The following is a 26,688-nucleotide window of genomic DNA, read 5'->3' as shown; positions in this document are numbered from 1 at the left end:
AGGCATATGCTATAGGGCATTTCTGTCCATTTTGCCATCTGTGTGCCAGAACTGCACCGGCACCGTACAGAGACACATCACAAGTGAGCACCACTCTTTCCTGGGCTCATAATGCACGAAAATGTTTGCTGAGAAGAGCTGTTGTTTGATTTTCTTAAAAGCCCAGCCTTGGTGGGCAAACCATTCTCAGGCTTTCTCCTTTTTCAGTAGCTGGTGTCAGGAATCCAAGATGGAAGCCCTGTTTTGTGTGCATTTCCCATAATATGTCACCAGCCCTAAAAATGACTAACTCCTTGTGGTGGGGGCTGGGATATATTTGATTGCCCACAACCGATCTTCTGAAGGATGTAGGCCTGACTTACTGATTTTGTAACCCAGGTAGGTTATTTGTGGTATCAAAAAAACACATTTCTTCCTCTTTAAGTGCACACCTGCTGCTGAAAAGCTTCTAAGGACTTCCTCTAGGTTCTGTCCTCGTCTTTCTAGTGATGAGGATATCATCCAGGTAAATGGTGACCTGTGGTAACCCTTGTAGTGTGTTCTCTATCGTTCTCTAAAATATCTCACAGGCTGACAATACCCCAAAGGTATACTGATACTTGTATACTGATAAAGACCCTTCAGTGTGTTGATTGTGGAAATGTTTTGTGAATCTTTGTCTAGCTTCAGCTGGAGTTATATGTGATTCATGTCTAGTTTAGAGAATAAGAATCCTCCTGCCAGCTTTGTGTATAGATCCGGGGAATTGTGTTATTAGCAGGTTTATTGTCTGCGTGAAATCTCCACAAAGGCGAACCGTGCCATCCAGCTTTAGAATAGGCACTCCAGGCGCCACCCATTCTGCAAACTGGACTGGTTTTAATCAACGTTTTGATTTGTGTTCACCGTTTCCAGTGATACGAATGGTACTGGCCAGGCCTTGGAAAATTTTGGGATTGCCTCTGGATCAACATGTAATGTCACTTTTGCTCTGTTAATTGTTCCTAGTCCTTCTTGAAAGACCTCTGAGTATTTGAGCAGGAGTTCACTCAGGAGACATTTTCCAACTGAAAAATGCTAACACAGTCTAGTTGAATCTCCTTCAGCCAATTCTGTCCCAGTAGGCTTGATTCCGAACCTTCCGCTACCATCAATGGTAGCCTAACCAGTTGTTTTCCATAAGTAACTGGCACATGGGTTGTGCCGAACACTCTGTGGTTCCCCTGTATAAGTCCCCAGTCTTGCCAAAGTCTCAGTTAGGGATAGGGGTTGGAGTCCAGTGCGAACTTCATTGAACACTGTTTCCCCTACCACAGGTGCGGCTCTGCCTATGTCGACCCCCATTATTATTGGACGTCCATTCAGTCTTATGGATAATTTAATAGATTCCAATTTGGTCATTGCTAAGCAAAATAGTTGTTCCCCATTAAACATAAGAACATAAGAAATAGGAGCAGGAGTAGGCCATCTAGCCCTTCGAGCCTGCCCTGCCATTCAATAAGATCATGGCTGATCTGTCGTGGCTCGGTTCCACATTCCCGCCCTCTCCCCATAACCCTTAATCCCCTCACTTATCAAAAACCCATCAACCCGTGTCTTAAAAATATTTAGCGAGGCAGCCTCCAGCACTTCAACGGGCAGAGAATTCCAGAGATTCACCACCCTTTGAGTGAAGAAGTTCCTCCTCAACTCCATTCTAAACCGCCCCCCCTTTATCTTGAGGCTGTGCCCCCTAGTCCTACTGTCCTTTCTGAGCGGGAAGAGTCTCTCCACCTCTATCCTATCCATCCCATTCATCATCTTATATGTCTCAATGAGATCTCCCCTCATTCTTCTAAACTCTAACGAGTACAAGCCTAGTTTATTCAGCCTCTCCTCATAGCTCAACCCCCTCAACTCCAGCATCAGCCTAGTAAACCTCCTCTGCACTCCCTCCAAGGCCAAAATATCCTTGCGTAAGTGCGGTGACCAAAACTGCACACAGTACTCCAGCTGCAGCCTCACCAGTGCCCTATACAGCCGCAGCAAGACCTCCCTACTTTTATATTCAATCCCCCTCGCTATGAAGGCCAGCATCCCATTCGCCTTCCTGACCACCTGCTGCACCTGCAAGCTGGGTTTTTGCGACTCATGCACAAGGACCCCGAGGTCCCTCTGCACCGTCGCCTGCTGCAGTTTTTCGCCACGTAAGTAATAGTCCTTCCTACCATTATTCCTACCAAAGTGGACCACCTTGCACTTGCCAACATTAAATTCCATTTGCTAGTTCCTGGCCCATTCGCCTAGCTGATCTAGATCCTTCTGCAGACTCTCCACACCCTCCGCGCAATTTGCCGTTCCACCAATCTTGGTGTCATCAGCAAATTTCGACACCATACACTCGGTTCCCTCCTCCAGATCATCTATATAAATGGTAAATAGCTGAGGCCCCAGCACCGACCCCTGGGGCACTCCACTAGTCACCAACCGCCAATCCGAATAGCACCCATTGACCCCCAGTCTCTGCCTCCTGTTAGACAGCCAATCCTCTATCCACACTAACACCCTACCCCCAACTCCATGCCCCCTTACCTTCTGCAATAACCTCTTGTGAGGTACCTTGTCAAACGCCTTCTGAAAATCAAGAAAGACCATATCCACCGGCTCTCCTCTATCCACCGCCCTAGACACATACTCATAGAACTCCAATAAATTTGTCAGACACGACTTCCCCTTAACGAACCCGTGCTGCGTCTGCTCTATCAAGCAATTCCCCTCAAGATGCCTCGCTATTTCCTCCTTGATGACGGATTCTAACATTTTACCTACAACAGACGTTAAACTAACCGGCCTATAATTCCCTGCCTTTTGCCTGCCACCCTTCTTAAACAACGGCGTAACATTAGCCGTTTTCCAATCTTCCGGCACTTCCCCGGAATCCAGCGATGTTTGGAAAATAACCACCAAGGCATCCACTATCACCTCCGCCATTTCTTTCAGAACCCTTGGATGCATTCCATCCGGTCCTGGGGACTTGTCCACAATCAGCCTGAACACATCATGGAGCAGATGTTCCTGCTTGTTGGGGGAGGTCTGAGATTGCATTGTTTTGGGTGGGAGGGGGTTTGCGGGTAAAGAGTGGCCATGGTTGTCAGAAGGAGCACTGGTTCTTAAGTTGCAAAATAAGTAGCTTTGAAGACTGAGGCAAATATTGCAATTTGGTCATCTTTGAAGTAATGCTTGAATTCTAGTTTTATAATTTGAAAATTTATATTTTCTTTAAGATGTAATCATACAAATATACATGTTTGTAGTGTCCAATTTTGTTATTATTCCTCATCAAGATATTTCAGTGACCTTTCTCTCTCTGTCTGACTCTAGGTTGCAGAAACGCACAGTTGGAAAGGCATGTTTAAACGCCAACCACTATGGTGAATTCAGCAGCTCCAGTAACTAGTTAAACTTGTATTTAACCAGAACTTGCAATGCAGCTCTTCGGAAAAATCCAACTGTCATATTGCATTATTGCCACATCAGGAGTTTCTTAATTGCCATCAAAATGTTTTCAAACTATTTATAATACAAGCCTCTTGCTGCTTCAAAGAATATAAGATTTAATATTTGTTGAGATGTAATGTTTATTTCTAAAAAAAGCCTAACACAGAATTTCCTTCAAAATAATGTTGAATATGAATCATGTTCTGGCTCAGCTTGTTATGTCTGTTGAAAAGAACTCAAATAATTGTCGGTAATTTAGAGGAAGAAACCACTCACAGCTTTTAGACTATGACTGGAATTCACCGGCTGTTCGCACACAGCTGACCCTGCCAGAGAGGATGAGAAATTTGGTGCTTAGCCTAATCTCCATTCATTGCTGTGAGACGGGAGAATCCTGCTGGTGTGAATGGCTGGAGAATCCCATCCTATTCTGACCATTGTCCTGAATCTTAAAGATAACTATGGTGTTATGAGGCATGGATTGGCTATGATAGACTTGGAAACATTACTGAAAGGAAGGACAGGCAATGGCAAGCATTTAAGAAACGAATACGTGAAACCCAAAAGTTGTTTATATCTGTTTGGTGCAAGAGTGGAAAAAACTGTGGCCACACCATGGCTTGCAAAGGAAATTAGAGATAGTATTAGATTCAAAGAAGAAGCATATAGATTGGCAAGAAAAAGTAATAGACCTGAGGATTAGGAGCAGTTTAAAATTCTGTAAAAACGAACCAAGAGATTGATTAAAAAGCAGAAAATAATGTATGGAAGTAAGCTAGAGGGAACATAAAAACTAACTGTAGAAGTTTCAAAAGGTGTGTAAAGAGGAAAAAGATTGACAAAAACAAACGTAAATCCCATAAGTCAGAAATGGGGGAATTCGTAACAGAGAACAAAGAAATGGCTGAAGAACTAAATTCATACTTTGCTTCCGTCTTCACAAAGGAAGACATGAATTATATATAGATGTTCTGAGAAACACAAATTTTGGTGAGGAACTGAAGGAAATCAGTATTAGTAGGGCAGTGGTTTTGGGAAAATTAATGGATTGAAGGCAGATACATCTCTCAGCCTTAAAATCTTCATCCCGGAATACTTAAGGAAGTGGAAGTAGAAATAGTAAATGGTGGTCATTTTCCAAAATACTTTAGACTCTGGAATGGTTCCTACAAATTGGAGGGAAGCTAATGTAAGCCTGCTATTCAAAAAGGGAGTTAGAGATAAGACAGGGAACTGTCGACCAGTGAGCCTAACAAACGTACTGGGAAGTTGCTAGAGTCCACTATAAAGGATTTCATAGCTCAGCATTTGGAAGGCAGTCATATAATCAGACAAAGTCCACATGGATTTACAAAGGAGAAATCATGCTTGACAAATCTATTGGAATTCTTTGAGGATGTAACTAGTAGAGTTGACCAAGGAGAACCAGTGGATGTGGTTTATTTAGACTTTTAGCAGATTTTCAACAAGGTCTGACATAGCGGATCACTATGTAAAATTAAAATGCATGGTGTCATGAAATAGATAGAAAAGTGGTTAGCAGATAAGAAGCAAAGAGTTGGCATAAATGGATCTTTTTCTGATCGGCAGGCAGTGATTAGTGGGGCACTGCAGGGACCTGTATTAGAACCCCACTGTTCACATTATATATTAATGACTTGGACAATGAAACTAAATATGTTGTCCGGGAATCTGGAACTCATGACCGGCGTCTGGCTGATCGTGTCTCCCAGGCCCTTTTTTCAACGTAATCAGCCCCACGCCAAAAATAAACGCATAGCTGATTGCCATGTGGAAATCATCATTTCCATATGATTAGAGAGCCTGGGTCAATGGTCTCTGTGCCTGCTAGTATCTCTCAACCCCCACTGGGAGAGGTACCCTCCAGCAAGGTTTATAATTTCTCCCCACCAACAGGACTAGGCATGCTCACCTCGCTAGTGGGGACAGAGGCCATTAAGGCCCCCTCCGGGAAGTTGGGGGCAGGGGAGTGCCTCTTAAGCAGTGCCAGCCTGACATTCCTGGTACTGCCCAAGGGACACACTGAAAGCAAGTACGCAGGTATAACAGGCAGTAAAGAAAGCAAATGGTGTGTTGGCCTATAGAACAAGAGGATTTCAGTATAGGAATACGGATGTTTTACTGCAATTATTACAAGGCATTGGTTAGGCCACACCTGGAGTATTCTGTGCAGTTTAGGTGTCCTCATCTGAGGAAGGATGTTATTGCTATAAAAGAAGTGCAGCAACAGTTTGCTAGGCTGATCCCTGGGATGGCAGGACTGTCACATGAGGAGGGACTATGTTGGTTAGGGTTATATTCAGTGGAGTTTAGAAGAGTGAGACAGGATCCCAGAGCCATGTTTAAAATTCTAACAGTATTGCACAGGGTAGATTCAGAAAGAATGTTCCCAATTGTGAGGGAGTCCAGAACTAGGAGTCATGGTTTGAGGGTAAGGGGTAAACATTTTAGGACTGAGATGAGGAGAAATTTCTTCACCCAGAGGGTAGTCAATGTTTGCAGTTCACTACCACAGAAAATAGATGAGGCTAAAACTTTATCTGATTTTAAGAATGAATTAGATATAGTCTTGGGGCTAAAGGACTAAAGGGATATGGAGGAAAGGCAGAATCAGGGTATAAATTTGATGCTCAGCAATGATCATAATGAATGACGGAGCAGGCTTGACTGGCCAATTAGCCAACTCTGCTTCTGTTTTCTGTGTCATCTGTTTGTCTTAGAATAGTGTGATATTGGAATTAAAATATAGCACTTTAAAATCTTTTGATGAGATAGCAAATTTATAATTACTGTATTAAATAATAAATTATTTAAAATATTTTGGTTGGAGCAAGACTACAAGATGTGCACGTAGATTTTCGGTGCTTTTTCAGCTGCAGGCATATTTATACATTAACAGCAAAATAGTGCAGGTGCTTTCCACCCTAAAAGAAACCTTTTCAATTTGGTTCAACAGCAAGCTATTACAGTGCTGGAAATCTGAAATAAGAACACAATATGCTGGAAATACTCAGCAGGCCAGACAACATCTGTGGTGAGGCAAGCAGAGTGAATGTGTGGAATTTTCCCATCCTGCCCACCATGAGTTTTGTGGCATGTGGAAGCAGAGAATCGAGTAGCAGGCAGAAAGTCAGAAACCCATTGGTGTAAAAATAGTTTGCCATTTTCCCATTGGCGAGTTAAGGGTGGGTCAGGTATCCTGCTGACTAGTGGTGTGAATGCCATTTGCACTCATTTCCATCTCACAAATCATTATAAAATCTGCTGCTTCCTGGTATCACATGCTGCCTTCTTTAGCCAGTGGGAAATTACATTGGTTTGGATCTTGTTTGAATTGGAGTGACATGCACACATTGGACCTCACTTTACTTGGGACTTAAAAGGTGTGTGCAACAGAAGAAGCTCATATTCCATAGGACTGTGCAGTTTTGTTGTGATGCCAGCAGAACACCACACTGCTGGGGCTGGAGGATTGTCCTTCTCCTGGTGCTTGCCTCCATGGTCACAAGGACCATACATTGGTGCTCAGACAGAGCTCAACCTTCAGACACTGACCAGTATTGCAATGTAAGGGGGTTTTTGAGATGGACAGCTCCCGTTCAGTGCCACCATTATCAAGAAGGATAGCACTGTGCAGCTGTACAGGGCTGAGTATTTGTAAACCAGCATACCAACCGACGAAGCAGTTTGGTGGGGGAGGGGAAGGGTGAACACATGGGGTGTAATGGGGAAGTAAGGTTATGTAAAGAGTTGAGGGAAGGGGGTAAGGGAACAGTATGGAAAGCAGAGGGGCAGGTAGGCTTTGCAAGGTATTGGAGGAGGCAAGGGAATGGTGGGAGGCAAAGGGCAGTCTGAGGCTTAGAAATCTTCAGTCCAACGAGGATAACTGAGGTGCTAAAGAAAACAAGGGAGTGGGAAGAATAACACATTTGATTTGATTCATTATTGTCACAAGTATTAATGTACAGTGTAACATATTATTCCTTGCGTGCCGAACAGACAAACCATACCGCACATAGGGAAAGAAAGGAGAGAGTGCAGAATATAATAAGCGTAAATGAGAGTAAAAGATAGAATTATGCTGGGCAAATTTTGTGAAACATTGCCTCACCCCTGCACCATCTTGACTCATGTATGCATGGGAGGGGAACATAAGAATTAGAAGCATGAATAGGCAAATTCAGCCCTCCAAGCCTTCTCCACCATTCAATCAGACCATGGCTCATCTCTCCCTGGTCTCAAATCCACCTCCCCACCTATTCCCCATATCCCTCTTTCCCTTTATTTCTGTTAGAAATATGTTGAAATCCTTCCTGAAGCCATTCAATGTTTCGGACTCGACTGCGCTGTGGTGCAGTGCGTTCCACAAATTCGCCACCCTCTGCCAGAAGTAGTTCCTCCTCATCTCAGTTTTAAATGTACCATGGAGGGTAGGCAAACAGACTCTCAAATAGGAAAGAGTGGGCATTATTACTGTGCCACAAGAGGGTTGGGTTGTAACAGACTCATAATAGGACAGGGTAGTTTGGAAAAGGGAGTCAGTGTAGTCTTCAGTCATCAGGGCAATGGGCAACAATGTGAAGGTCAAAGTTCTTGGTCTGGAGCTTGCAGTCAGGAGCCAGAAAGTGCAGACACCACTGAAGCTTAGTAGAAAGCCGTCTGGAAGTACCGACATCCCTGAGCCTTTATGAAAAGCAATCAGAGAATAGGACACCCCTTGGATTTTTTGAACTTCATAGTCAGCAGTTAAACAGTGGAAGCAGTATGGGATTTATGATTAATCACAGTCTCACAATTGCTGTTCATGGGCTTGTCTACCTCTGTATTGGAATGCACGTGATGGTGGTGATAATGGGAGCCATCCATGGCCTGCATTTGAGGAACACATAATAAAGAGATATGGGTATGCAAAGCTTTCATGGTGAAGTCGGGGGAGTGGGGGGTGGGGGTGGGGCGGTAGTGTTCACCTTGGTAAGTGACGGTGCACATAGCCTCCAGATAGGGAGGGTACAGGTCCACATGTCTCATGGGTGCTTCAGTAGTGATGGGTTAAGTGGGGGAGGTGGGAATGAACACCATAACAACTATGGGATCCCGGTTTTGGGGGAAAATGGAGAATATGAGAGGGAGCACTACCTTCACATTGTGAGGTTCCAGCTAAGTATTGGGTACAAGGCCTGTCAGAGAGGGAGTGGTAAAAGTTGTTTCTACATAGTAATGCAGAACACTGCCATCTTACTCTACTGGAGTTCTTGCAGTTTTAATTCAAATTTGGAAGTGATTCTGAATGGGAGGGGTCTGAGATTGTGTGGGAGAAGCAGACTGCAGCTCTAATGATCTCTTTCCGATGGCACCCTCTAACCTGTTGGTGCTGCAAGAATGATTTGGAGCCTTATTTCACAGAAGGGAGGAACTCCTCCTAGTGCAGAAAGACATTGCAAGCCCATGTATTTCTCAGCACTAAGGAATACTCTTAACTAAATGGCTTCACACCAAAATTGCTGCATATCAGCATTAAGATATCTGAATGTATAATCTGGAAATGCAGGCACTCAGGAGGAGTGCAGCATATATGGCACTCCATTCATGGAAGCCAGTCAGGTGTTCTCCAGCACTGGCATTCCTGACGGGCCAAAGAGCATCCAGCAACTAATCATCAGCAATTCTTTGTTAATTGGAATGCGAGATCAGAGATTGGGGCATTGAGCCAGATTAAGTAGCATTTAACATTCAAACCTTCCAGCAATCCGGGATTAAGAAGTCATGTTCCTGGAATGGCACCTTGGTGACCTCAGTGTGGCTAATAGCACCTCAAAGACAAGACAACATCAGCAACAATGCAAATAGGGCTGAAATCAATGTAGACCATTATAATTCCTAAGGGGTAAATTTTCCTGTCCCACCCGTGGGGATTTCGGCAAAAATTTGATGGACCATTTAAAGGTTCAATGACCTCAGGTGGGATTTTCTGGTCTTGGGGTGGAAGCGACTGAAAAGTCCTGCCCAAATTTGTCAGATTGTGAATCTAACTACATAAAACTATTCCTCAAAATTGTCAGCAATGTTGCATTTCAGAGACAAATTCAAAGAAGAAACGGATCCAAGGCTCAATGATGCCTTTAAGAGGGTTCTAATTCAATGGAGGAGGTGAAGGATGGAGAGGTGAAGCAGAGCACAGCTCCACCAGGAGGCCCTGCCTAATATCCAGGGTCAAAGAGGACAATGGCAATAACAAGAGGGTCAAATGGAGAGACCCAGGCAACATTAGTGAATCGCCAGACCAAGAATGTACTGATGAAGCCCCTTCTACTTACAAATGAGTGACAGACAATTCCAGGCATGACTGTACTTACTCTGAGCTCTGGAAGATCACATATATCACATTCTACAAAAGATTGGAGGCTATTCCCTGCCAGTGGCTTTCAAGGTGACTATTGTGCTCAATTTCTTTGCCAATGCTGGAGAACACCTGACTGGCTTTGCCTGTGGGTCTTTCCAGGGATTGACAGGGACCCTCTGTGCCATCTCACAGCCTGCAACACATAGATGCATAAAGGAGATCACAAATGCCCTTTACAGGGAAGTACAGCACTATATGAAGTCATTCTGGATGAAGATAGCCAGGCGGCGAGATTCACTGGCTTCACCACCATCTCTGGCTTCCTAAGATTGTAGGATGCAATTGACTGTGCCCAGGTCTCTTTAAGGGCTCAATGATAGTAGTCCCTGAAATTTATAAACTGCAAAGCCTACCAATCCATCAATGTGGTGTGTGATTATTGGAAGCATATCTGCATGTCTGTGTCTACTACCCTGGGAGTTGCCATGACTCCTACATCCTAAGTCATTCCCAGGTGCCTGAGATTTTGGGGAGCCAGATGTTTGCAGGGATGGGTGCTTGGAGATGAATGATAGCCATTGAAACACTGGCTGGTGACTCTAGTGTGCTCAGAGTCATATAATAGAATTCCTACAGTGCAGAAGAAGCTATTTGGCTCATCAAGCCTGTACCAACAACAATTCCACCCAGGTTTTATACCTGTAACCCCTATTTTACCCTGCTTATCTCCCTGACACTAAGGGGCAATTTAGCTTAGCCATTCAACCAACCTGTACATTTTTGGAGTGTGGGGATGAAAGAACACCCAGAGAAAACCCATGCATATGCAGGGAGAATGTACAAACTCCACACAGACAACTATTAATCACAAGTAGGCTTACATTAACACTGCAATGAAGTCACACTCCAGCGCCTGTTCAGGTACGCTGAGGGAGAATTTAGCATGGCCAGTGCACCTAACCAGCACATCTTTCAGACTGTGAGAGGAAACCTGAGCAGCCAGAGGAACCCATGTAGACACGGGGAGAATGTACAGACTCGGCACAGACAGTGACTCAACTGGGAATTGAATCTGGGTCCCTACTGCTGTGAGGTAGCAGTGCTGGCAGGGGGGATGGGCCTGGGTAAGATTCTCTGTCAGAGAGTCGGTGCAGACTCGATGGGTTGAATGGTCTCCTTCTGCACTGTAGGGATTCTATGATTTTAACAGTTTGGATGTGAATGTGGGGGCCATAACTGGGTGAACACAAAGATTGTCCTGAGTAGTGGATAGTGTAGAGGATAGCTATAATATCCAAAAAGATATCGATAGGTTGGTGGAGTGGGCAGTAAAATGGAAGGTAGGTTTTAACATTGAGAAGTGTGAGGTAATGCATTTGGGGAGGTCAAACAGGAAAAGGGAATACATAATAAATGGAATATACTGACAGGTGTAGATGAAGTGAGAGATCTTGGCATACAAGCACACAGGTCCCTAAAGACAGCAATTCAAGTAGACAAAGTGGCAAAAGACAACATATGGAATGCTCTCCTTCATTGACAGTAAGGATAAAAGTAAGGATATAGTGTTGGAATTGTGTAAAACACTGGTGAGGTGAGGCTACCAACATCACTACTTTCTCAGGAGACTGAGGAAATATGGCATATCTGCTTGAGTCTCACCAACATTTACAGATGCACCATAGAAAGCATCCTTTCCAGATGTATCACTTGGTATGACTCCTGATCTGACCAAGACTGCAAGAAACTACAAAAGGTTGTGAATGTAGCCCAGTACATCATGTAAAACAGCCTCCCATCTATTGACTCTGTCTACATTTCCCGCTGCCTCAGGAAAAGTAGCCAGCATAATCCATGCACCCAGGACATACTCTCTTCCACCTTTTTCCGTCAGGGAAAAGATGCAAAAGTCTGGGATCACATACCAACTGACTCAAGAATGTTTCACCCCTGCTGCCATCAGACTTTTGAATGGACCTATAAAATTGATTCCTTGTGAGAGGGTGAAATGCAAGAGGATGAGTGCTCTTTGAAGGATGAAGATCTGGAAGCTGAAGAAGTTGATGTTTCGCACAACCCTAGCTATGATGTTAATATTACATTCTGCACCCCCTCCTTTCCTTCTTGATGGACAGTATGTTTTGTCTGTATAGCACAAGAAACAATGTTTTTCACTGTATAAAATACATGCGACAATAATAAATCAAATCAAATTCAATTGAAGTGTTGTGTGCAGTTCTGGTCACATTATAGGAAAGACATAATTTTTCTGGAGAGAGTGCAGAAGGGCTTTAATCCAAGGCTGGAATCAAATCTGGGTTCCTGGTGCTGTGAGGCAGTAGTGCTAACCACTGTGCCACCATGCCAATTAACATTCCAAAGACAGGTACAGCGTTACTCAAAGCTCCACACACTCCCTAATAAAGCAGACCATAGGAATTCTGAAAATGCACTTCAGATGCTTGGATGGCTGAGGTGGTATGTTTCAGTACACTGCCCTTAGGATTTTGTGCATCTTCACAGAGTATTGCATCCTTCACTATCTAGCACTGCAAAGAGATGATCCCTTGCCAGAGGGTGAAATGCAAGAGGATAAGACCTCTGTGAAGGATGAAGATCTGGAAACCAGGAAGCTCAAGAAGGCGTTGAAAGTGAGTATGAATGTGCAGATGCTATGAAGGAAGGAAGATAGTGGAGACATGCCCATGATATTTTAATCGCTGACAGGTTCCAGAAGTACAGTTAGGGCAAGGAGAGATGGTCAGATTTATGCTAGCTCTCAATTCCTTTCCCTTTCATCTCACAGGATGTCCAACATTCACATTGAAAATAGTCCAGCATTCAGACTTGAAACTTCTGACCCCACTAATCACCAGGCCATGATCTCTGCAAAGACTCATGGTACTCTATGAATGCGTTCACTTTGGGATAATCAGAGCAATACAAGAAAATCTTTTTTGTTGACAGATAATGATGAAATCACAACAGCCAGTGAGATGAGAACACAGTTAATGATCTCCTTCTCCCATCCATGTCTTGTCCTTTGCCACTATCACTAAGGAGACACACTGTTGCGAGTCAACCAAAGTGTCCTCACTCAATGGTCCTCCATGATGAAGAAGAGCTTGAACCACATACATCACTCACTTTTAATAAAAATTTTAATATGAATCCCTGACACCACACAAGGGTGCAGAGGCTAATTTTCTTTGTTCTATTTTCAGTGGGGTTGACATCACATGAATCTCATAGAGGAATACTATCGCTGAGTGAGAGGATGGATAAATCTCAAAATAACAGAATTCAAATGTATGTAATCATAATACCATCAGTTGACCGAGCCATTCACAGAAACATTCAATGTATTCACAAAGATGCAATACTTTTACAATGGCAGCACATCAGGGAATTTTCCTAACTTTACCACTACACCTGGGTGCAGCCCTGACATCTGCAGCAGGAGTGAAGGCAGCCTACTGATTGCTACCTCCTGATATCTGCGATGACCATGGCGGATGACCTCTAGTAGTTTGAGGGAATGGAAGTCACAAGCAGTAATCAGAACAGCTGTACATTCTTGGAATGGTCCAGCTGGAGGGTCCTGGGTGTCTGGCTGATTCTCATCCTCTCTCTAGGTGCCTGAGGGCCCCATCCTGAATCCTTGAGTAGATGCTGCACCTGGAAGGTCAAGGTGTTTCGCCCTACCCCAGATTGCTGGAATAAACCAATCTCCCCTGCATCACAGGATTGGTTCCAGTCCTCCCCAGTGATCTCAGTGATATCATCCCTGAATTACATGAGGGCAATGATGTTGGCTGTCACTCCCCTGGTTGACAATCTTTCTTGACAAGCTCACCCTGGATAAAGTCAGAAAAAAGCACACCAAATTCCTCTGCAATGGACTCCCAGACCGGCGAGGCAATGCAGGTGTGCTTCCTGGGGGCACTGCAAGGGTGCCAGGGAGCACTGCTGGGGGCACAGCCAAGTGCCAGGCAGCAATGTCCAGCGTATCGTTTTCACTTTTGAAAACCAGTAGCGATTTGCGCCTGTGTGACATCACATCGCTGGGGGTTGGGGGGGCGCGTGAAATGTTGTGGGCGAATGTTATGGCATCAAACTCAGTAATGATATGTTAATTTATGAAAATGTATGGAAATCAGATTAATACCTATTCTGGGCACGAACCTGAATATCTCACCAGTTGGAGGTGGGGAAGATCTCAAATTGAGATCTCGTTGATGGAAATTCCATTTTTGACCACTTGCGCAATTTAACAGCAATTAGGGAATTTGCGCCCAGGGCTAAGGTGGATGCTAGGCTGATGTTTGCTGTGACTCAGTCATAGTATGGTTGGGTTTGAATCAGAGGATTGGATTTAAGCAGTACTTCATGGACTTTAGTATGTAATCTAGACTGACACGTCGATGCTGCGGACTATGGATGGGGGAAGTGGAGTTGATAATTATATGGACTTACAAAAGTACTACATAATTGGCTTGTTAATATGCTCTGACAAGACCGCAAGAAACCACGAAGGGTCATAAATGAAGCCCAGTCCATTACACAAACAGTCTCCCATCCACTGACCATCTACACTTCCTGCTGCCTCAGAAAAACAGACAAAATAATCAAGGACCCCACGCACCCCGGACACACTCTCGTCCACCTTCTTCCATCGGAAAAAGATACATAAGTCTGATGTCACATACCAACCGACTCAAAAACAACTTCTTCCCTACTGCCATCAGACTTTTGAATGGACCTACCTCAAGCTGATCTTTCTCTACACTTGAGCCACTACCCTCTGCTTTCCTTCTCTATGAATGGTATGCTTTGTCTGTTAAACAAGCAAGAAACAATACTTTTCACTGTATACTAATACGTGACAATAGTAAATCAAATCAAATCAAAAGATTGAAGTCAATCGGAAAAGGGACCTGGAGCAGCATAGATGCAAAATTAGCTAAGGCGCAAGAAGCAGGGAGGTTGTGATGGTTAGTTTTTGGAGTAGAGGGAGATGTCAACTGTATTTCCTCATCGTTCAATACTGGGACCACAGATGCTTCTGCTGCGCCTTAATTGGGATGAAGATCACAATTTTAAAATTTGTAGATGGAGTGAAGGTTTGCAAGTGTAGTAAACAATGAGGAAGAAAGTAACTTCAAAGAAGTGTCTGTTGGTGGAATGGGCCGACAAATGGCAAATGAAATTCAACAAAGAAATGTGTGATGTGATTTATATTTATAAGACAATGATGATAGATGATTGAAAGTAATTGGCTCAATTTTAAAGGGAGTGCAGGAAGAGCAAGACCTGGGGCTATTTATGCACAAATCTTTTGATGACAGAACAGGTTAACAAAGCAGCTAAGCAGTCATTTTGAGTTATGGGCTTTGTGACTGAGAATTCCAACTGACACAACGTACCACAGATCCTTCAGCTTTTATTGGCAAGACAAAGATTAAAACTTAAAGAGGTACAAAGCCATTTTAGAAAACAAACATTTATCTCATACATATGTTGACTACTGGTCGATCAGATCTGACCTGATTAGTAACAATTCTCCTTCAGTGGCACTTCTTTCTTCAATGATTTCACTTGACAGTATTGTGCTGAAAAGGATTAACCACAGCTGTAACCTTTTTTATAGAACAACTGTGCCAATGTTGATCCTTCTGTGCCCCCACTAATTGGTTTCTGGGCTATGTGATCAATCCCTGAACTTTAGTCCCAAAACATCCAGCAAAACTGGTTTTCTCTTGGCCTTTTTTCCTGGTATGTTTAACCTCATATGTGCCCACACAGCATCTGGCTGCTCTCACCTTATACCTTCCATGAACAAACTCTATCTTTCGTGTTTGAATTTGCACCTTATCCAATTCACCCAATATGACTGTGCTTGCTGAATTGTATTGGCTCCCATACGGGAATTCATGATGTATCATTTCCCTGTATGGCTTTGCACGGCCTCACTTCTGTTAGGTATGTCTTTAACCAACATTTTGTCACTTGTTATGAAAACTCCATCTGTTACGTGGCGTAATTTTAAAGGCACTAAATAAATAAGGTTTGTTGCTGGAGTTGATTTTAACTCCCCTGCATCTTCCTACTCCATCTTCCCCAAACTCCACTTGGGGGAACAACAGTGGCTTTTAGTGGTATTGAACTGCAGATGGGTTTATTCAGACATTCCCTGCAGCCACAATGAAGGATGCTGCCACATGAAGGCTTAATGGTTTCCTTGACTGCTTCACTTCATCTGGAAGTTTTCAAAACCTAGGCTGGGATCCTTCAGGACATAATCTATCCTCCCATCTATTCTGAGCATGGGCACCACACTTGGGGGCCAATTTTACCATTTTCATTCTAAGTGCTGAATCTGGGCGCAATTCAGATCCTACTTGGAAATCTGCTTCCAGGTGTCCCCAGACACGCTTAACCTGAAAAAAAATCATGTGCCTGAATTGTGCTGTGGGCAAGGCTTAGCACGCTCGAAACGATCGGTGTTCTGAACTGAAATATCACAGCCAGACACTGAAACATCACGCCCTCCACCACCCCCCCCAAACCACAGAACGATCTGGCCTCACTCCCCACCTCTCCGCCCCCCACTCAGAGAATGATCTAGCCTCGCTGCCCCCCCACGCCTCCCCCCGCCACATCCCCCAAGAGAATGATCTGGCCTCACTCCCTCCCCCATGCCCAGAGAATGATCTGGCCTCACTCCCTCCCCCACCCCACGCACCCCAGAGAATGATCTGGCCTCACTCTCCCCTCCCCTCCAGAAAATGATCTGGCCTCAATCTCGCCTCCCAGCCAGAGAATGATGTGGCCTCATTCCCCCCGTTCCCCCAGGAATGATCTGGCCTTCTCCCCCCCGCCACTCCCGAGGTGCATCTGGCCCGCCTCCTCTTCCCTCCCCACCCCCAACCAGACAATGAGCTCCCCCCCGCCCGCCAAACCACCAGACAACGATCAGGCCTCCCTCCTCCCTCATCCCCCTCACTACAGAATGATCTGACCCGCCTCCCCCTCCCCCCCACCCCACCATCGAACTGCGTCAGAGGGCCTTTGGAAGCTCTGAACTCACCTCTTCAGCGGCTGGAGGGCCCGAATCAGACTTTTATTCAGCATGTCCATTTCGGCCCGATTCCGGATTGGCGAACACGGTGGTAAAGGGGGAAAAGCTGATAAAATTGGGCGGGCAGTTCATTAATTCAATTTAAATGCATGCCAACGCACTTAAATCATCGTTGCACCCGTTTTGGGTGCGAATTGGATCACAGCCATTCCCAGGCCTCAGTAAAGTGGTCATCTGTGCGGATGCAGGCATGGATCGCGTTAATGGCCTCATCCCCGACTTTACCACGTTTTCGTGAACGAAAGTGAGCACAACACAATGGTTAATCAGGCCCTTTGTTTCACTATTGATAATTCTGCAGCTGGGAATCTCCGATCCCACTGCTTTGAACGGAGATTTGTCTGAGCGCCAAATTCTCCATTCTCACAGGCATCAATACTGGGGTGTGCAACTTTGGAGAATTCTGGTACACTTCCTCACTCAGACAGGACTAATGAATCAAATAAACATTGATGAGGCCCTACCCTGTTGAAGCAAATCCCAGCCTATGGTACATACATTTGTTTGAACTGAGTAAATTCCATGAAGTTATTCAGTGTTAAAATGTGACAGTACTGGAAATATTCAGCAAATTCATCAACATTTCTAAAGAAAACGATACATAGAATTTTGGAAATCAGCTTCTCCTCAGCTAACATACGTAGAAAATCGAAGCAGGAGTAGACCATTTGGCCCCCTGAACCTGTTCCAACATTCATTATGATCACGGCTGATCATCAAATTCAGTACACTGATCCCGTCTTCCCCCATATCCCTTGATCCCTCCAGCTCCAAGAGCTATATCTAATTCCTTTGTGAAATCACACTATGTTTTGGCCTCAGCTACTTTTTATTGTAATGAATTCACAACCCTCTGGGTGAAGAAATTTCTTCTCACCTCAGTCCTAAAAGGTTTACCTCTTACCCTCAACCATGACTTCTAGTTCTGGACCCCCCACATTCTTTCTGAATCTACCCTGTCTAATTCTGTTTGAATATAAGTTTGTATGAGATCCTTTCTCATTCATCTAAGCTCCAATGAATATAATCCAAACCGATTATATCCTCTTAATAGCACAGATCTGCCATCCCAAGAATCAGCCTGACAAACCTTTGCTGTACCTCCTTTATAGCAAGAACATTCTCCCTCAGATAAGGACACCAAAATTGCACACAATATTCAAGTTGTGGTCTCACCAGCATCCTATATAATTACAATATAACATATCTAATCTTATACTCAAATCCTCTTGCGATGAAGGCCAAAATACTATTTGCCTTTTTTACTGCCTGCTGTATTGGCATGCTTACTTTCAGTGACTGATGCACAAGAACACCAAGGTCTCGGTGAATATCCATCCCTTTCAATTTACACCAATTCAAATAATAATCTACTTTCCTATTTTTGCTATCAAAGTGTATAACCTTACATTTATCTGCATTATACTAAATTTGCCATCCATATGTCCATAAAGCCTGAGGTCATGTACCAACCGACTCAAGAACAGCTTCTTCCCTATTGCTGTCAATCTGCATTATACTAAATTTGCCATCCATATGTCCATAAAGCCTGAGGTCATGTACCAACCGACTCAAGAACAGCTTCTTCCCTATTGCTGTCAAGTTGTCCCTATTGCATTAAGTTGATCTTTGTCCACACCCTAGCTATGACTGTAACACTACATTCTGCACTCTCTTGTTTCCTTCTCCATGAATGGAATGTTTTGTCTGTTTAGCGTGCAAGAAACAATACTTCTCACTGTACGTTAATACTTGTGTCAATAATAAATCAAATTAAACCAGTACAAAAATGGCACTTATCAAAGTCACAAATCACATCTAACTTTTTTTTTATTCTTGGGATATAGCTGTTGGTGGCTTGGCCAACATTTGTTTCCTATTCATTCCCTTAAGAAGATGGTGATGAGCTGCCTTCTTGAGCCACTGCAGTATAATTTGGATGTGTGAAGTTATTCACTTTGGTAGTGAAAACGGGAAGGCAGATTACTATCTGAATGGCCACATATTAGGAGAGGGAAATGTGCAACGAGACTTGCATGTCCTAGTACACTAGTCATGGTACTGCCAAAGAAACCGCCATGGTGGTTACCCTGGCAGTGCAGCAGGTGAGCAACCTAAATTGCCATTAACTTTAATGGGATTGGAAGAATCCATCCTTTGCCAATGGCAAGCCACCTCCACTGAGGGAAGACCGTTTGTGAGGAGGGTAGGGCGGAATATTCCAGAGAAGGTGGTGGTGTGGTGATAATATTGCTGGAGCAATCAGAAACCCAGGCTAGTGCTGTAGGAACATGTGATCAAATCCCATCGTGGTACTTGGTGGAATTTGAAATCAGTTAATTAATCTGGAATTGAAAGCTAGTCTCAGTAATCCATAGAATCCCCACAGTGCAGCAGGAAGCTATTCAGCCCATTGTGGTTGGCCCATCCACTAACCACAACCTCACCCGGGATCTATTCCTGTAACCCGACATATTTACCTTGCTAATCCCCCGACACTAGGGTCAATTTAGTATGGTCAACCTACCCAACCTGCACATCTTTGCAGTGCGGGAGGAGACCAGAGTGCCTGGAAGAAACTCACACAGATATGGGGAGGATGTGTAAATTTCATGCAGACAATGACCCAAGGCCGGAGCTGAACCCTGGTTCCTGGCGCTGTAAGGCAGCAGTGCTAACCACTGTGCCCCAACTGATGATAGTCTTATGGTCACCCCAGCTCCTATAGTGTCCATTGGTCACAGAAGACAAAGCATAATGGCGGACACAGTGTGCTCCCTCTCCAAGGTCACCCAGCTGTGGATGTGCAGTGGTAGAAGGACAGGCAAAAGGGTCTGACAACCTCATTGAATGATGTGGAGATGTTGGCGTTGGACTGGGGTAAACACAGTAAGAAGTTTCACAACACCAGGTTAAAATCCAACCAGTTTATTTGATAGTAAAGACGCGCATTCTAATCAGTATTCTGTAAACTGTGTGTGCCTTTTATATGCTCTGTTTGAGACCAGAACTCTCCACTCACCTGATGAAGGGGCAAACCTCGAAAGCTTGTGGGTTTACTATCAAATAAAGTGGTTGGACTTTAACCTGGTGTTGTGAGACTTCTTACTGTGTTAACCTCTTTGAATGCCAGCTACCTGGATCTGGGGTTGAAATGCAACAAAAACTTGAGGGGCAGTCCCTTCAAATAATGAAAAGGGGTACCTCAGGCAACCTATATAAACTTTGTTGTAGAAAAGGCACGTGCCCTGTGAGTTTCTAAACAAACCTAACCTATGATTGCACTGCTGCACATAATGCCCTCCACGTCAGGTCCCTAATGTAGAAAGGGAAGATTCTGGTGTAGAGAGCCCTCTACTGGGGCCCCCTCCCACTTCCAGGTAGTGGAACAGACCACCAAAACATGTCCCGACTTTGGAGGGAGACAAAAAAGTGGAGGATGTGGACCAGCAGGCCATACAACAAACTGTTCCATGCTGATTGAAAAGCAAGGAGGGAATTCTGAGAGATGGCTCAAATTGTGGGATTGTAATTCCAAGGGAGACAGGACCAATGCAGAATTCCATCTGAAAGGGTGTCAGTTTGAACGAGTGCCCAATGCACACTTGAGCCAGCTTAAGACTCATCAGGGCCAGGCACCATGGTTTTCAGGCTATGAAGGCTTGACTGCAAACTGGATATAAATCAATGCACACTTAGCAAGTTCTTACACCATGATTCAGCCTGTTCCTCCACTATCCAGCATGTTTTTGGCTCTGAGCATCCAGCATCCAGAGCCGTCTTTTCAGCCAGCAATCTGAAACTGAACTGATGGAGGTGTAGATCACTGAGCAAACATTTTGTTATATGTAGTAATATTTCCTTGAGTTTCTCAGTGGCAAATATTCTTTGGTAATGTTCCTTTGAAGTGCCTTTTGGACATTTGAGTACTTTAAAGACAATATATAAATCATGGTTGTTGTTGTTATTGTTGATTTTTAACTACCCCAAATCCCTATCTGTTATTCCTGTCCCCCACTTGGAAGAACAGGAGTGGTTTTTTTCACAGCATTAAACTGCAGATTAGTCTATTTGGCAGATATTCCCTGCAGTGACAAGGAGTGATGCTGTAAAAAGCTGTGGTCCTGATGTTCAGGTTCGTGTTAGAGAAGGTGTGCCCTACACTGATTGTGATTTAACCTGTCATTTATTATTATACACCAGAGTGTTTACCACTTTCAATTCCAACTCCAGCAGTGATGCAAGGAATCTGGAGACCAAATGTCACACATAATTCCAGTTGGGTCACATCCTGTTTCTCTCATGACTGAAAAGAAGCCGCTTAAGTGGAACTGCCAACCACAAAATTGCACAACCTCCCATTTCTAATAGCGCTAACACAAAACCCCTCACCCCCAATGGTATTCATCCCCCTTCCTCACACTCCCAATAGCATCACCCACACTCCCCCAACATTATCCAATCCCCTCCTTCTCCCTGCTGACCGTATCATTCCACTTCCCCACATTTCCCACAGTATTCATGCCTTTCCCTCACCTTCCTGAATTTTTCACTTCCCTCATGCTCCTGATAGCATTCACACCACCTTCAACATCCCAACACTGTGTACCCTCTTGCTTCACCTTCCCAACGTGTTCACAACCTCCTTCACCCTCCCGACAATATTCAAACTCTCTCAATCTCACGGCAGCATTTAACCTCCTCCCTCATCCTCCTGACAGTATTCAACTCCTCTATCACCCTCTTGACAGTAAACAACCCTCTCCCTCACCCTCCTGACATTATTCAATATTGTCTCTCACTATTTCGACAGTAATTGACCCCCTTCTTCATCCTTCTGACAGTATTCAATCCTTCTGTCACCTTCCCGACAGCAAACATCCCCCTCTCTTTCACTCTCTTGACAGTGTTTAACCTCCTCCGTCACCCTTGTGACAGTATTACATCCCCTCTCTCACTATCTCAACAGTATTTAACCTCCTCCCTCATCCTCTTGACAGTATTCAACCCTGTCTCTCACTATCTCGACAGTATTTCACTCCATCCCTTACCCTCCTGACAATATTTAACTGGCTCCCTCAGTCTCTTGACAGTATTCAACCCCGTACTTCAACCTCTGATAGTATTCACTTACATCTCTTACTCCGAGGCAGTTAGGGAGACTGTGAGGCTCTGGAGAAAATTATCATAGGGAGTGACAAGTATTGGAGGTATTGGCGGATTTAAAAGTGGACAAATATCCAGATCAGATGAATTGGGTCTCAGGCTGTTGTGGGAGGCAAAGGAGGAAATTGCAGGGGCTCTGATCCAAATTTTTAATTCCTCTTTGGCCACTGGGGAGGGACTGGGGTAAACACAGTAAAAAGTCTCACAATAGCAGGTTAAAGCCCAACATGTTTATGTGGTAGCACAAGCCACAAGCTTTCAGAGCACTGCCCCTTCATCAGATGAGTGGGAGTTGTGTTCACAAACAGGGCATATACAGATACAAACTTAATTTACAAGATAATGTTGGAATGCGAGTCTTCACAGGCAATCAAGTCTTTAAGGTACAAACAATATGAGCGGAGAGGGGTCTTAAAGGTACAGACAATGTGAGTGAACTCTGGCACTGTGGAAGTGCCAGAGTCCCCTGGCACTCTCTGGCACTGGGGAGGTGTCAGAGGAATGGAAAACAGCGAATATGGTCCCACTATTTTAAGAAAGGATGTAGAGACAAATCGGGGAACTACAGATCAGTGAGTCTCATTCAGTGGTGGGAGACTACTTGGAGAAGATTCTGAAGGAGAGACTCAATTTCTGTTTGGAGAGGCAAGGGTTGATCAGGGATAGTCAGTATGGTTTTGTCAGAGGGAGGTCATGCCTACAAATTTGATTGAATTTTTTGAGCACGTAACCAAGTGTGTGGATGAGGGTGGTGCGGTTGATATAATTCACATGGATTTCGGCAAAGCCTTTGACAAAGTCCCACATGGGAGATTTATTAAGGAGGTGAATGCACTTGGGATACAGGGTAATCTGATAAGGTAGATTCATAACTGGCTTAGTGGTAGGAGACAAAGGGTCATGACAGACAGCTGATTTAGTGATTGGAGGCCAGTGACCAGTAGCGTACCATAGGGATCTGTGCTGGCCCCCTATTGTTTGTCATTTGTATAAATGACATAGATGACATTGTGCGGGGGGGGGTGGTAGGATCAGTAAGTTTGCCTATGACATAAAGATTGGCCGGGTAGTTAACAGTGAGGTTGAGTGTCTTGGGCTACAGAAAGATTTAGAGGAGATGGTCAAATGGGCAGATAAGTGGCAGATGGAATTTGACCCTGAAAAGTGTGAGGTGATGCACTTTGGAAGGATTTATTTGACAAGGAAATATACTATGAAAAGTTTGACACTGGGAAGTTCTGAAGAACAAAGGGACGTTGGCGTGTTTATCCCATAGATCTCTGAAGATGGAAAGGCAGGTAGATATGGCGGTGGAAAAGGCACATTGCACACTCACCTTTATCAATCAGGTTATAGATTACAAAAACAGACAGGTCATCATGAAGTTGTATAGAACTTCAGTGAGGCCACAACTAGAGTACTGTGTGCAGTTCTAGTCGCTATATTGTAGGAAGGATGTGAACGCACTGGAGGGGATACGGAGGAGATTCACCAGGAAGCTGCTTGGGAGAGAACATTTAAGTTATGAAGAGAGGTTGGACAGGTTTGTGTTGTTTTTGTTGGAGCAGAGAAGACTGAAGGATGACCTGACTGAGGTGTTCAAGATTACAAGGGGCAGTGTGGATAGGGAGCAGCTGTTCCCCTTAGTTGAAGGGTCAGTTACAAGGGACACAAATTAAAAGTGAGGAGTGGGAGGTTCAGGGGAGATTTGAGAAAAAGTACCTTTCTTGAGGATGACAAAGGTCTGAAATGCATTGCCTGGGAGGATGATGGAGACTGGATGCCTCACACTCTTTAAAAAGTACCTGGATGAATACTTGGCATGCCATAGCATTTAAAGCTATGGGCCAACTGTTGGCAAGTGGGATTAGGTGGGTAGGTCAGTGCATTTCATGCGTCGATGCAGACTCGATAGGCCGAAGAGCCTCTTCTGCACTGTGGTGTTCTGTGAATCTATAAAGGGCACCTGGTTCCAGTTGGCACTCTGGGCATGAGCTAGCCAACTCCAAACCAAGGTACAAAATACTTTTGTTCATTTATGTCCATCTGCTTGTGCCCAAGGTTCTAGATGTTGTTGCCCCACCCACCAACCACTCTCTGGATGGGCACACCCACTCATATCACACAGCTGGGATTCTGTAACATCATTTCATCCAACGCCTCCCAGAATATGTCCAGCTGGAGTTGGTAGCCCTCGCCACACATCATTCCCACCGGGTCGAGGGAAAGGATTTAAAAAGTGACTCCAGTGAACCTGATCCTTCTCACAGCCCCAGGGACTCCATGCATCGCTGCAGTTATTTGTTTCTTGTAACATTGCAAAGTAATGGTAACGTCAAGAAACTACCAAAAACATTGGCAGATGATCAATGCGTAAGTTTGAAGGTGTTCTAGGCAATAAAAATGGTTGAATTTCCCCAGGGCAAGGGATTTGGGAAGCTGTCAACGCTTATGTTAGTTAGTTTTGCCAGTAAATCATTCAGACAGTGTGATAGCGTGAGGCAGGTAGAGCTCCCGCCTTGTTGGTGCTATTGTGGTATCCTGGTGAAGCGGAAATCTTGGCCAATATAGTTGATGACTCTCTGAGTAAATTCTTCAGTGTCAAACCGTGACAAATCAGCATTTCTAAAGAAAATGACGCACAACATTTTGAATGTCACCATTTCTTCTGTTATCCAAATATTTTTCTATTAAAATCAAAGTTAACCTGTCCCATCACATTCCAGATTCTGATGCAGTCCCTAGGTTTTTCCAACCCTTTCTTTCATTTTCAGGTTTTGGTAGTTGCTGTTTTCTCTTCACTCCTTTTCATTCCTTCCTTCTTCTCTTGTAATTTTTCCTCATTATACCAATATTCCCCTGGCCCGTTGTAGATTGTTAACTCATATTACCCATTGTTTATGGCCATAGCTATGGTGACCTAGAAACCAGTCAGCAAGGATTTCATCTCAAAGGTAAATAAATGTAAACAAAGGAATAGTTGGCTGAACTTGAGAAGTTAGCAGAGAAATAAATAACCACATTTTATGTATGAGGTATAACCTGCATATTTATAATTTGGTCATATTAATGACACCCTGGACCAGTTTGTTCTTGATGTATGCAATATTTGACCTTAATGGTAAATGTTGGCTTGATTTGTGTCTAGGTCTGAGAAAAATGCGCTATTGCAAAATGGAATTTGTTTTGCTTTATATGGGTAGGATGAGGCAGTGGCATATGGGTGGTGGGGGTGATATTGTGAGGTTGAAAATCAAATTTCAACAACAATTGAATATATTGTGTAATTATTACTTGTTCAAGGGTGATTTGCTTCCCTGTGAGAGTTTTGTGCTGGTTTTATTCATATCCACTAACTCTCATTGTGTTTAGTAGGAGATTCCAATATGATATCAGTGAGCTGTCTGCTGAGAATTGTGGCATGCATGCATGCACTATGCCTGTAATTTCTGGAGTTTTTTTTTGCTTTACGTTGCTCATGACTTCTGCTGGCTACCTGCACAGGTTCTTAACTTTTTGGGTAGTTGCGGTCAGTTAGGGGTAAAGTCTTGGAATTTAGATGGAGGGACAGTGAGAGACTGAACATGGAATCAGATTTTGGAGAACACAATGCAATGGTAAAATTTCTACTTCCGGTAGATGCAGATAAACTTGTACATTACCAGGCCAAATCTGGAAATCCTGAGAAACTGATTTTACAACATTCATTGAGAATTGCATAGAATCTGGATCAAAGGATTAGGAAATTCAGCTCAACTGGCCTCTGCTGATGTTTCTGCTCCATTTCAATTCTTGTCACCCTATTTTCCCTATCTTCGTGCCCTTGATTTCTTTCTCCTTTGTGCAAAGAGCACATGAGAGATTAAGGATTTCAGGCTGAGGAATGAAGAAGTGGAAGAAGGCTGTGAGGGAGGACAGAAAGTTGGGTTATGGCATGGAAGAGTGTGATGTCTTGTCTGTGGTGATAGTGTGAGTGCAGTCAGTGTAGATAAACAAAATGAGGGGCCTAATGGGCAGGGCAGTACTGTCCACACATCTGCCCTTCAAACTCAGGGTGCAGGCTGGTAGAGGGAACATACACAGTCTCAGGTACAAAATGGATTGCTGGGGCAGGTCCAGTCTGAGATGGGAATAGCAGGTCACTGCATCTAATGGAAAGTCTAAGGATGATGTGGGGATGTCTAGGAACAGAAGAGAAAACTTGATGGGAATCGAGGTAGGCTGGGGATTGGGAGAGAAGTTACGAACTGGATTTTATGGTCTCGCTTGAGCCAGACTGGAAATTTGCGCCCAAGGTCAACGGATATTTTCATTGTCCACCCCTACTCCAATTCTGTGATCTGCAAGGTTGTAGAATTCTGGCAATTGTGTTCATTTCCATGTTGACATGTTCTAAGGTGAGTGGAGAGGTTCAAGATTACAGAGAGAAAGCACAGAGTGGAGACGATTTTACCATCATGTTGCACCTTTTTTTTGGGTGCGATAATTTGGTAAAGCTGGGTGTGAGATGAATAGAGCGACCTGCACCTGCTTCCATGCTGGTTTGTACTTTACTAAGGCCCGA

The 26,688-nt window shown here is 44.1% G+C and overlaps 1 protein-coding gene across 1 annotated transcript in view; it reads left to right on the top strand.

Annotated features, from left to right (window-relative positions):
- LOC145350708 (chitin synthase chs-2-like) overlaps positions 1-26,688 on the top strand; it is a 206,058-nt gene that overhangs the window by 115,271 nt on the left and 64,099 nt on the right. The window contains exons 9-10 of the mRNA XM_080199914.1: positions 3,340-3,389; positions 25,035-25,078. Of these exons, the coding sequence (XP_080056040.1) occupies positions 3,340-3,389; positions 25,035-25,078 (94 nt within the window). The remainder of the gene's footprint in view (positions 1-3,339; positions 3,390-25,034; positions 25,079-26,688) is intronic.

This window comes from Carcharhinus amblyrhynchos, chromosome 12 (genome assembly GCF_965287045.1).
Source record: "Carcharhinus amblyrhynchos chromosome 12, sCarAmb.v2.hapA, whole genome shotgun sequence".
NCBI lineage: Eukaryota > Metazoa > Chordata > Chondrichthyes > Carcharhiniformes > Carcharhinidae > Carcharhinus > Carcharhinus amblyrhynchos.
This window is presented reverse-complemented; position numbering and strand designations above follow the sequence as displayed.